Source organism: Natrix helvetica, assembly GCF_964273705.1.
Source record: "Natrix helvetica genome assembly, chromosome: W".
Lineage (NCBI taxonomy): Eukaryota > Metazoa > Chordata > Lepidosauria > Squamata > Natricidae > Natrix > Natrix helvetica.
Genome location: NC_138555.1, coordinates 16,328,785 through 16,341,149, shown reverse-complemented (window position 1 = coordinate 16,341,149; position 12,365 = coordinate 16,328,785). Strand labels below are relative to the sequence as shown.

Genomic DNA, 12,365 nt, shown 5'->3' with positions numbered 1-12,365 from the left:
TTCATGGTTGAAAGCTCTCCTTCTTCTGCTGCCTCTATCAATGCCTTCCCCTTTGCATCAGAAAAATTAAAAGCACCCATCAAGTCTCCCTGATCTGAACAATTTTTAATATTTTGCGAAGAACATGTGTGTCCCACTCACGTGTTTTGACAAAAAGGGGAGGGGATTGTAGGAAGTTAGCACCCACCTCTCTCCTAGAAGAATGAAATATTCTAGGAAATATTAAAAAGGCAGAATATTATATTTCCCTGGATGAGAAATGGAAAAACATGTTTTTTAGGCAAGAAGCAGACTCACTGTTAATAGCCCTCACCCTCCTCAACAGCCCACAGCAGATGTCAGCCATTAAGAGGTAAAGAGATAGCTAAGTCTATTCGTAGGCAAATTGTCAGGGGAAGTTCCACCCTGAACTAATGAGGTATGGATCGTCGACTTTCCAAGCAGCATATTTCCGAATAAGCAGAAAATAAAACCGGGGCATGTTCTAATAAAAACACTTTAATATAAAAGAAAGTAAAAATACAAATCTTACTATCTAAATCTTACATTTTGGCAAGAGCTATGTTGCCCACCTCCTTTGGCAGGCGAACGGAAGATCAGAAGGAAAGTAAAGAATGTGTGTCGTATTATGAGACATGCCATTAATCATTGTCAGATAAGAAACAATCCAGTCTACTGTATAACTCAGAATATAAGCACAAGTTGACAAACCAATTAACGCAGTGACACAAATGTCCTAACCCAAGTTCCAAAAAAGGTAGGATTAGCCCTCTACCCATCTAGCAACAGAACTCACCACATGGCACCTAGAAAGATTACATCACCCAGCAAGGATCAACCAAGCTTGGGACTCAAAACTCAACCTACAAAGTTACCCCTGATCAGAATACAAGCTCAAATTCAAAAGCCCAGAGACGGCATAAAACCCAGGCACTCTCAGCATCTCTTCCCTTTTTGCCCAGGACCTCAAACCATGTGATCCTGTCCACCATTAAACCATCTTTCCAAGCAGTCTCTATGTTTCCAGTATCTTTCTTTCCACTTGGAACTGAACCCAGATGGACATTTCTTCCAACACTTTCCTGCAGCTTGCTTCTGTAAGGTCCCAAAATGTACTTGAGTCACCAGAATGCCAAAGAGAGAGACTAAAGAAGAGGCTTGGAAAAAATATCAGCTTTTATTTGTACAAAGAAGAACTGGGTAGACATTCCACAACATACAAAGATCATGCACACCTTAGGGAAGGTGTGGCATCCTTTTATACCTTCAGAGACATCAGCTTAGTACCCAATTCTGCCCCCCTGGCCCACACCTTCCTTTGGCAGTGCAGCAAAGAACAGGGGAGTTGAGTGCTTAGCAACACAGGTATTTGCCCAATGTAACCCTGGCAATCCATGACATACCCTGCTTCTTGAGATACGCACCAGGCACCAAGTTATAAAAAAACCCCAAGATAACAGAAGTTAGACCACTGGTAAGAAGAAATGGCAGAGGCAATTCCAATTCTTAGCAAAGCAATTCTTACAGAAGCAAAACAGCAAGTCAAATCAATTCTACTGACTCTACTATTATGTTCCACTAATTCTACCTATTGTATTATTATTAATATGTCCCCTCACTTCTCTGTTCAATTTTGTTCTTCGACCACCAACCGAGGTATCCCGGCTGGAAGAGCCCAACTGGGGAGCGTTTCCTCCCAACACATCTTTTTAGAAAATTTGTCTGAAAATCCATTTTGATTTTTGCTATAGTAGACTAACATAGTTGTTCTCTTACAATGAAAATATAGAACACAGAAAAATAGATTTTAACTATTGAAGAAAATTAGCACTCACCCTTCTTAGAAGAATGGTGGGTTACTATATCTTACACCTTTTCTGCTTTTTTGATTAAGTTGCTTTTCCCAGAAGCGTGATATGCATGTAGGTTCATCCCACAAAGTTTCAGTGAAAGCAACACTATCATAATCAGGCTGATCAGTCATAACTAAGTTTCATCTGTATCGAACGGTTACTTACCTCTCTAACGAGATGTAAATAATGATTAACCCGGAAGTTTGGTTTCTTGACAAAGAACGTCGCTCTACATCTGTCTTACGTTACGTGCGCGGTCTTAACATCACCATAGAGAGGTAGAATTACCCGGGTTTCCCTTTCCCGGGCTCATCCTTTCCTTCCCATAGTTCTTTGCACGTCGGCAGCCTCTTCCGGTCTCTTTTTTCCCGGCGGTGCCAACGCCACCATGGTAAGGATTGAAAGGGGAGGGCGCGGAGCTGTTGAATCGGTTATAATCATCTCCGGGGAAGCAACCTGGAGAGCAGGTTGTATTGTGCTGGTAAAGAGGGAAACATAAAAGTCCTGGAGGCCCAGGATTGAACCCCGATAGTAGGGAGGCCTGCCCGCAGAGGGCGGTGGTTGTTGCAGGATGGGGTTCGGGCCTAAGAAAGCTCCCAGTTTGCGGGCGCTCCTAAAGATCGGGGGGGAAAGAGGCCCGAACACGCGTGTGCACGACAAGCCCGGGTCGAATTCTTAAATTTAATTATTTTGGTTGTAATAAAATAATGTTTGGTGAAAAACGCGGAGTCTATTGTCACAAAAGTTGCTTCAGATATCCTCTAAAGCACGACGTTATTTTGGAAAAGTAGTTTTGGTGCCATGTGACTATTATAAAATAGTGATAAAGGGCTTCTGCTTTTTTTTGTTATTTGTCTATTGTTGTTTGAGCAAACTGATTGAGAGGCATAGGATCCATAGATGTCATCCAACGAGATCTGATATACACAGCATAGTAGCAGTAGGTATCAAGACACTTTTTCTGGATATGGGAATAAATAACAGTACAAAACAAGAGAAAACTCGTTGAAAATGAGTTGGTGAACCTGATATTGGTACTAAAGAGAAAACAAAGATAGGGGATAGGTCATTTCCTCATGAAATGTAGATAAACGCGAAGGGCAGTGATGCACAAAGAGAAGACAGTATAATTTGAGAGGAACACACAGTTAAAGGGAAAAGATTCTCGGTTGAATGACTTGGAGGGCTTGGAAGATGAACTTGTATTTTGATATGGACTACATTGATTTGGGAAGAAATGTACTCAAACCATTGCTTACAAGATGCCTCAAACACTGTTTTAGACATAGCACATTTTCCCTTATGAATTAATCAGTTGATGCAAAGCCTATAGGAACAGTAGTAATATAATTCTAGTGTACAGGTATGACCACAATTGTGTCCAAAATGTATGTTGTTAAGTGAGAAATTTCTAAAGTGAGTTTTGCTCCATTTTATGACTTTTCTTGCCACATTCGTTAAGTGAATCACTGCAGTTGTTAAATTAGTAATTTTTTTAATGAATCTGGTTTCCCCATTGACTTCGCTTGTCAGGTTGCAAAAAGGTGACCCGGGACACTACAACTATCATAAATGTGAGTCAGTTGTCAAGCATCTGAATGTACATCACATGAGCATGGGGATGCTGCAATGGTCATAAGTCACTTTTTCTGTGCTGTTGTAACTTCGAATGGTCACTAAGCAAACTGTTGTAAGTTGAGGACTACCTGTAATTCAGTTTACTTTATTGCAGTCACCTACTTACCTCTGTGTGCTTCCTAGGCTGAAGAATGACAAGGCTAAATCACTTTGTACCTAAAGCAAGACTGGATCTCCTGATTTTCCAGATTTCTATCCTAATGCATGAACCACTACACTAAATTCAGAGTAATTTTTTAAAAATGCAATTATTAAACTATTGAAATCTAACAATACTAAATGGAACTGCGAAACCTAAATGTGAACAACTTATTTAAAAATTGAAATAAAACTGACTAGCTTGTCTGTGAAAAAAAAAGTCCTTTACTTATTGGTATGTTGTGGTACCTGGCTGTATTCATTGAGACATAGCAGATGAGTGAAATCAGTGTTTCTCAAGCTCAACAATTTTAAGATGGGTGAACTTCAACTCCCAGAATTCCCCAGCCAGCTTTTGACTAGGGAATTTTGGAAGTTGAAGTCCCTGCATCTGAAAAGTTCTTGAGGTTGAGAAAGACTGGGTCAGATAGTAATGGATATAGATAAGTCTGAATAACCGTGACATTTGTCTAAAAAGGAGAATAACTGCTACTTATGTGAAACAGCATAATAGTATGGTGCAACATGACTGTATGTCTGTTGCTGTTGTGCCATATATAATTCTAATGTATTTTACATTTTGTTCACATGGTTTTTACATACATATCTGACTCTAACCCTTACAGGTAGAAAACTATTTGAGAGATATATTGTCATTCACAGTGCAATTTTATAAATGCTTACACAGAAGATCTTATAATTACAGATAGTTTTCGACTTATAACAGTTCATTTAGTGACTTCAAAGTTACAGCATGTGACTTGTGTGACTTATGACTATTTTTCACACTTAACAACTGTTGCAGCATCCTGTGGCCAAGTGATCAAAATTCAGACGCTTGGCAACTGATTCATATTTATGACAGTTGCAATGTCCTGGGGTCACCTTCTGACAAACAAAGACAATGGGGAAGTCACATTCACTTACAACTGTGTTACTAACCTAACAGCAGTGATTCACTTAACAGCAATGGCAAGAAAGGTCATAAAATAGAGAAAAACTTAACAACTATCTCACTTTGCCACAGAAATGTTGGGATCAGTTATGGTCATACGTTGACACCTACCTGTATAGAGAAGCAAACTAATGCTCTCAAAGTCTTGAGTTTTTTCATAGGATAGATACTATACTAACCTGTCAGAAGCACCAAAGTGCTTCTGTGCTTTGGATCAGGATCAGCCAGTGACGTCACCATTGCCTGGGGGGATGCCCAATTGGGACTTCTTTCATGTCCCTGATAATGAGCTCACCAAAGTGGTACCTATTTATTTACTTGTGTTTTCATGCTTTCAAACTGCTAGGTTGGCAGGAGCTAGAGTGAATGATGGTTGGCTTACCTTGTCACACAGCAACACTTGGGCTTCAAATATGAGCCTTCAAATTTCTCAACCCAGCCTCTTTACCATGTGAGCCAATGCGTTCCTTATAGACTAGATCAGTGATTCCCAAAGTGTGAGCCGCGGCTCCCTGGGGAGCCGCGCTATCGTCATAAGGGCGCCGCGAAATATTCAATTAATACCTGCGCCCGCTGGGTCTAACGCTGATGCGCCATTTCTGAAACGTCTAGTGCGCATGCGCAGTTACAAGTCGGATTTCTATTCGTTTGTTATCACCTCAGTGCTCGCATAAGTTTTTGTTTGTTGGGCTAACTTAATAGTGTGGTGGTTAAGTTACTTTTCAAAAGCTATTTTTCTGATCACCCTAAAATGGACAAATTCTTATTAAACTTGAATAATCAAGATAGTGCTAAATCTATAGACGAAGTTCCACAAACTAGTGGCAAGGGTTCCGAGAAGCGAAAACGTCGTAAATATGACGACAGTTACTTGGATTTTGGCTTTACATCAATAAACGAAAATGATAAAGAGAGACCACAGTGTGTATTGTGCATGAAAGTTTTGGCACCGGAATGTATGCTTCCAAGTAAGTTAAAACGACATTTAGAAACCAACCATTCTAACTTTGTTGGTAAACCTCGCAACTTTTTTAAAAGAAAGTTAATTGAATTAAAACAACAAAAAGGCAGCATTTATAAACATATGTCAATACCAAATAAGGCTTTGCTAGCATCATACAAAGTTGCATATAGAGTTGCTAAGTGTAAAAAGGCCCATACTATTGCAGAGCAACTCATTCTACCGGCTGCTGTAGATTTAGTGAACATTATGATTGGTGAGTCAGCGGGGAAACTGCTTTCAAATGTCCCTTTGTCTAACAATACAATCAGTCGCAGAATTGAGCACATGGGGGAGGATCTCAATGCACAATTAATTGAAAAATTAAAAGGAAGTGAATATGGACTGCAACTCAATGAGGCCACAGACAATAATAAGGACGCACACTTGATTTGTTACGTACGGTTCTTAGATGGTAATTCAATCGTTGAGGACCTTCTCTTTTGTAAAAGTATTACTGGAAGTACAAAGGCTCAGGATTTGTTCAAGATCCTGAATATATTTATGGTTGAAAATAATTTAGACTGGACAAAGTGCGTTGGCGTCTGTACTGACGGTGGTCGTTCGATGTCCGGCTCTTATGGAGGATTGCAGGCGCTTATTCGAAACAAAGCTCCAGATTCAGTTTGGACCCATTGCATCATTCACAAAGAAGCACTTGCATCAAAGTATATAAGTCCTCCACTAAATATAGTTTTAGAACGTGTGGTAAATATAGTAAACTATATAAAAACTCAGCCACTGAAAGCAAGATTTTTTAAAAGAATGTGTGAAGATATGGGAGGTGAATACACATCTTTGTTGTACTACTGCCACTCACGATGGCTCTCTCGCGGGGGTGTATTGTCTCGTACGTTCCAATTACAGCAAGAAATATACACTTTCCTTGAAGAAGAAAAACATGAGTATGCCAAACACTTTGTAGAAACAGACTTTTTGATTAAACTCGCATACCTATGTGATACAGTTATATATATATATATATACGCCTATATATATACGCCTTACGCACAGTCACTCATGCGCTGGTGACGTCTCGCTTGGACTACTGTAACGCTCTCTACATGGGGCTTCCCTTGAAATGCACCCGGAGGCTACAGTTGGTCCAGAACGCAGCCGCGCGGGTAATTATGGGGAGTACTAGGTACTCCCATGTGACACCGTTCCTGCGCGAGCTGCACTGGCTTCCTGTGGTCTATCGGGTGCGTTTCAAGGTTTTGATAACTATCTTTAAAGCGCTCCATGGCTTAGGACCTAGTTACTTGCGGGATCGTATTCTGCCCCATACATCCCTGCGACCAATCCGCTCGCACAGAGAGGGCCTCCTCCAGGTGCCGTCCGCTAGACAATGTCGTGGGGCGGCGCCTAGGAGTAGAGCCTTCTCTGTGGCGGGCCCAGCCCTGTGGAATGACCTCCCTCCGGATATTAGGATTACCTCTGACCTCCGCTCCTTCCGTATTAAGCTTAAGGCCCACCTATTCCAAGCAGCTGGCCTGGCTCAACTTTGATCTAACCATATCGCTCCTGACGGGTTTTTAACTGGGTATTTTAATTATATTTCTAGGGGTTTTAATACTGTATTTTAATTGTTTTATTTTTAGCCGACCTCCTCCTTGTGTATGTCTTAGTATATGTCTTTCTTATATGTTTGTTTTGTCCACATATTTATTTCGTATGTTTCGTTGTACGGCGCCCCGAGTCCTCCGGGAGAGGGTGCGGCTAAGAAATAAATATATTATTATTATTATTATTATTATTATTATTATTATTATTATTATTATTATTATTATTATATCTTTGAAAAGTTGAATGCGTTGAATCTCTCTTTACAAGGACGCAATATGCACATTTTAAAGTTAACAGAAAAGATTTCAGCTTTCAGAAAAAAATTACAGCTATGGAAACTAAAAATTAATGAAGATGATCTTAATGATTGCTTTCCCTTGTTGCACCAGTTTTTAACCTCCAATGAAATCAGTTTGTCTTGCAATTTAAAATCTCTTTTTGAAGATCACCTATCTCAGCTTATCAAATGGTTCGAAAAATACTTTGAAGCAGATAACATTGAAAAATTTACTTGGATTCAAGACCCATTTAGAGCCAAGGCTCCATCAGGATTTACCTCTACAGAAGAAGAATCTCTTATTGAGTTGTCTTGCGACACAACATTGAAGTTAAAATTTGTTAGCATGGAACTTTCTGATTTTTGGATATCAGTAAAAGAGGAATACCCACTGCTTAGTTGCAAAGCCCTAAGAATATTAATTCCTTTTGCAACATCCTATTTGTGTGAAGCTGGGTTTTTGGCAGTTGCGGTAATAAAAAGTAAATATCGCTCGAAAATTAACGTCGAGCAAGAAATGAGAGTCGCCATTTCCAATTTTATTCCAAGATTTGAGAAGTTGTGCAGCGAACAACAAGCCCATCCATCCCATTAATAATTTTAAATCATTAAACGATGTTCAATAAATTGTGAATTTAAAGCTCGTGTTTAATTTATTTTTCAATTAACCTAACCTTAACGAACTAAAAAGTAGATTTCCAAATCCTTAAAAAGTCAAAAATTAAAAAAAATCGGATGTACCTATTAAGGGAGCCGCGGAAAAAATCCGAAGTGTTATGGGAGCCGCAAACCGAAAAAGATTGGGAACCTTTGGACTAGATGTTATTGTACTGGAGATTAGATTTTGATACAAACATATCAGAGGTTTTGGGGTATGCCTGTTTTGGGAGCAGGCCCTGATTTTTTGCAGATTCTGTTTCGAGTTTAATTAGAGCACTTTGATTTTGACCAAGCTAAACTCTTATTTGATACCAGAAGTTTATATAATATAATGCCAAAATACAGCTAGGCCTCGACTTACGACTACAATTGAGCCCAAAATTTCTGTTAAGTGAGACCTTTGTTAAGTGAGTTTTGCCCCATTTTATGACTTTTCTTGCCATGGTTGTTAAGTGAATAATTGCAGTTGATAAGCTAGTAACACAGTTGTTAATTGAAGCTGGCTTCCTCATTGACTTTGCTCATGAGAAGGTCACAAAAGGGGATCATATGACCGTGGGACACAGCAACAGTCATAAATTTGAGCCAGGTGCCAAGCATCTGAATTTTGAACACATGATCATGGGGATGATACAAAGGTCGTAAGTGTGAAAAATGGTCATAAGTCACTTTCAGTGCCATTGTAACTCTGAACAGTCACTAAATGAACAGTTGTAAGTCCTTTATACTACCTGTATAAAGAAACAAGATATTTTTTTATTTGTCAGGGAAAGGGCATATATGAGATATTTCCACTAACCTGAATATTTCCCTTGTTTGTCACCAGGGAATTGATATTCGCCACAACAAGGACCGTAAGGTTCGTCGTAAGGAGCCCAAGAGTCAGGATATTTACCTTCGTGTCTTAGTCAAGGTGAGAGCCAACTTTTGCATTTCCATGAAGAAATGTAAAGACATACAGGTATTGGGGGAGGGAGTTATACTTGACAGCAGTGTGCTGTATATATAAAGGTTCTAGGTGTCATTGATCACTTTTGCACGATAGGATTCTCAGTTGCTGGGAATCCATTAGCAGTATTTAGATTTAATTTTAGACCATTCATTTCTTGAATGTACCTTGTATAAGACACACTCCACCACTCACCTACCCCTCCCCCAAAAAAAGTGGGCGGAAATGTCTGTACATCTTATACAGCAAATGTTGCCGAAGCCCTGCCCACTCGCTGCCCCCCCCCCCCACCCTTCGGCCTCTGCCTCCCAGCAATTTGCCTCCTTGCAGCAAACAGCCTGGTCAGCTTTAGCAGCTGATTTGTTGTTTGTCCCAGAATACCGCCTATCAGCGGTTCCAGGCTGCAGGGATTGCCATCGCCGCTGCTGCATATCGCCACCTCTGCGCATCCTGTTTTTGGCCTCCACATGCCCCATTTTTGGCCCGTTCCAGGTGGCGGGGATTGCCGCCGCTGCCTATCCCTGCCACCTGGAACAGGCCAAAAACAGGTGGCGCAGAGGCCAAAAACGGGACGTGCGGAGGTGGCAATAGGTGGCAGCGGCGATGGGCGGTGACAGTGGCGATGGGCAGTGGTGATCCCCACAGCCTGGAACAGCTGATAGGCATTATTCCGGGAGGCAGATCCAACCACAAATCAGCTGCTGATGCTAAATCAGGCTGCTTGCTGTTTGCTGCAAGGAGGCAAATTGCTGAGAGGTAGAGGCAGATTTTTTTTCTTGTTTTCCTCCCCAAAAGCTAGGTGTGTCTTATAGTCCGAAAAATATGGTATATTGGTATATACAGGATAACCAAGGGTATGTTTATGCAATTAAGTAATTCAGCTTTATCTCTACACAGTCCAGCATTTTGCCTCTGATTCCACTGAGTAGCCTGGGCAGCGACCTCTTTCATAATGATCCAGGCGATATTAGGAGATAGTGGGCTGTTCTTTGTGGTGATATTTAAGGAAAGGGTGGGCTTCATTTGCAAAGGTCTTATATTGAATAAGGTGAGCTATAAAATGCTCTGGATTTGAGGCTAATTTCCAGGTGCCTTGGGACAGGGAGAGAGAATATCGGCATATATTTGGAGGTTTAATTTCCACTTTCTCAGCTCTACAGATTCCTGGCTCGCCGGACCAATGCCAAATTCAACAAGGTGATACTCAAACGGCTGTTCATGAGCCGCACCAACAGGCCTCCATTGTCCGTGTCTCGCTTGGCAAGTGTAGAGTCTTCAATTCTCTTATTGCTTTTCTCTTTCTTCTTGGTCCTTCAGTTACCCCTCAGTTTTAGTTTTTTTTCTATTTGCTTTGCTGTTGCCATTGTTCTTTTCCTGTTAAAAGAACAGGTGGTGCCACCTCTGCTGTGGCTTTGACCAGATGGAGAAAAAAGAAAAGAAGGGTGGAAGTTGGTATCAGTGATGAGCTCAAGAGCAGAACCGTAGTAATATTCCAACAGAAGAGAATATTAGTAACTCAAGAGTCCTTGGTGATCTCTGAGCTCAGTTTTCCTACAGACGTTTCACTATCCAACTAGAAATGTCTGCAGGAAAATAACGAAGCTCAGAGAGCACAGTGATATTCCCTTCCTGATTAGGGTAGATTGTAGCTAAAAGCAATGCTGCTAAAGGACCAATGAAACCTCTGTTGATAAAGGCAAATTGGTCAGGACTTGTATGCTAACTTGATCAATCTTTTACTCTCTAGATCCGTAAAATGAAGCTCCAAGGGCGGGAAAACAAAACTGCTGTTGTGGTGGGCACAGTGACGGATGATGTTCGCATCCAGGAAATTCCCAAACTGAAGGTATCCTGACTGGTGGAATTCAGATGGGAGATGAGAGCAAGGGGACAGATTTCTTGACAGTTTGGATTTCATAAATTAGAGGAAAATACTATATATAAGAGTGTACAGTAAGTACAGAACTGTATGCAAAAATGTGTGTCTCTTCATTAAATATTTACAGTATCCATTATCCAATCATAAGAACACCTGAATTGAGTTCGATGAATCATTGATCAAAGCTTTGTGCTTGAGAAAGAGAATGCTTGGGGTTTTTTTAGATAAACTGCTTTGCTGCAGGAGAAATGCAATTTTTATGAGTACTTCTAAAAATATTTTTAATATTCTGAACCTTAGCTTCCTGACTAATCATGTCTCATTGTAGTCAATTGATTTAAAGGTATATTTGATTCCTAGTTACAATAATTGAGATGTAGGTGAGATTGTAAATAGAAATGTCTTTTCTCATTTGTGTGGGTTCAATTCTTATCTGTTACTACAATGGAAACAGTCAAAAAATGTTGCTACACATGTTCACAAGCTTGTCTGCCATTTTATCCATATGCAAAATAATTAAATTTATGTATGCATAAAATACTTTCCTGCAGGCAACATGGTCTCATTCATAGTTTCCAAATGTGGATTAGCTAGTTTGGTATAGCAGTTAGACACCAGGCTAGAAACCAGAGGACTGAGTTTTAGTCCTGCTTTAGGCATGAAAACCAGCTGGGTCACTTTGAGCGAGTCACTCACTCTCAGTCCAGCTCACATAGTTGTTGTTGGGAAAATCGGAGGAGGAAGGAGTATTAGGTATATTCGTGCCTTGAGTTATTATTAAAGTAAGAGTTGGGACAAAAATCAAAATAATGACCCCCATGGCTAATGAGGACTGCCTGTGCTTGCTTTTTTATTTTTGAAGATTCTCACGTTGCAAACTGGTTTTTTTCTCTTCCCCAGATTTGTGCCCTCAGAGTCACACAGGGAGCCCGCCGACGCATCCTGAAAGCTGGAGGCCAGATCATGACTTTTGACCAGTTAGCCATGGCTGCCCCTAAGGGCCAGGGAACTGTTTTACTTTCTGGTGAGTCAGAAGAGGACATTACACTTTCCTGAGTTGTGAAGTTTTTATTGGTCTTAGTGTTTCTGATATCTCAGCCTGACTGAAAGATCTCTCTGAACTTGCCTTCTGCAGGACCCAGAAAGGCCCGCCAAGTTTATCGGCATTTTGGCAAGGCTCCTGGCACCCCCCACAGCCACACTAAGTGAGTATTCTAGACCATTAGGTTTTCTTCTGTCCATTTTGCTCTTACCTATTTTGTCTCTGATTTTCAAAGACATATGGTGGTTCAAAATGATGACCACTTTTTAAAAGACTTAATTTGAGCTGAATTTGTGCTTTTGCTCATTACTTACTCTTCTGCACTAGCACTTTTGGTTTCTAAGTGTACAGTTAGTCCTTGACTTATGACCACAATTGAGCCCAAAATTTCCCTTGCTAAGCGAGACA

General features: G+C 40.5%; 1 protein-coding gene across 1 annotated transcript; it reads left to right on the top strand.

The window, feature by feature from the left end:
• Positions 1-269: 269 nt before the first annotated feature.
• On the top strand, positions 270-12,132 carry LOC309400274 (large ribosomal subunit protein eL18-like; the record flags this gene model as incomplete). Its single annotated transcript, XM_081968688.1, has 8 exons — positions 270-352; positions 2,183-2,244; positions 3,387-3,427; positions 8,914-9,000; positions 10,189-10,296; positions 10,784-10,882; positions 11,816-11,939; positions 12,051-12,132. The coding sequence occupies 8 exons, from the start codon at positions 270-272 to the stop codon at positions 12,122-12,124; spliced, it is 678 nt and encodes a 225-aa protein (XP_081824814.1). The 3' UTR covers positions 12,125-12,132.
• Positions 12,133-12,365: the final 233 nt, after the last annotated feature.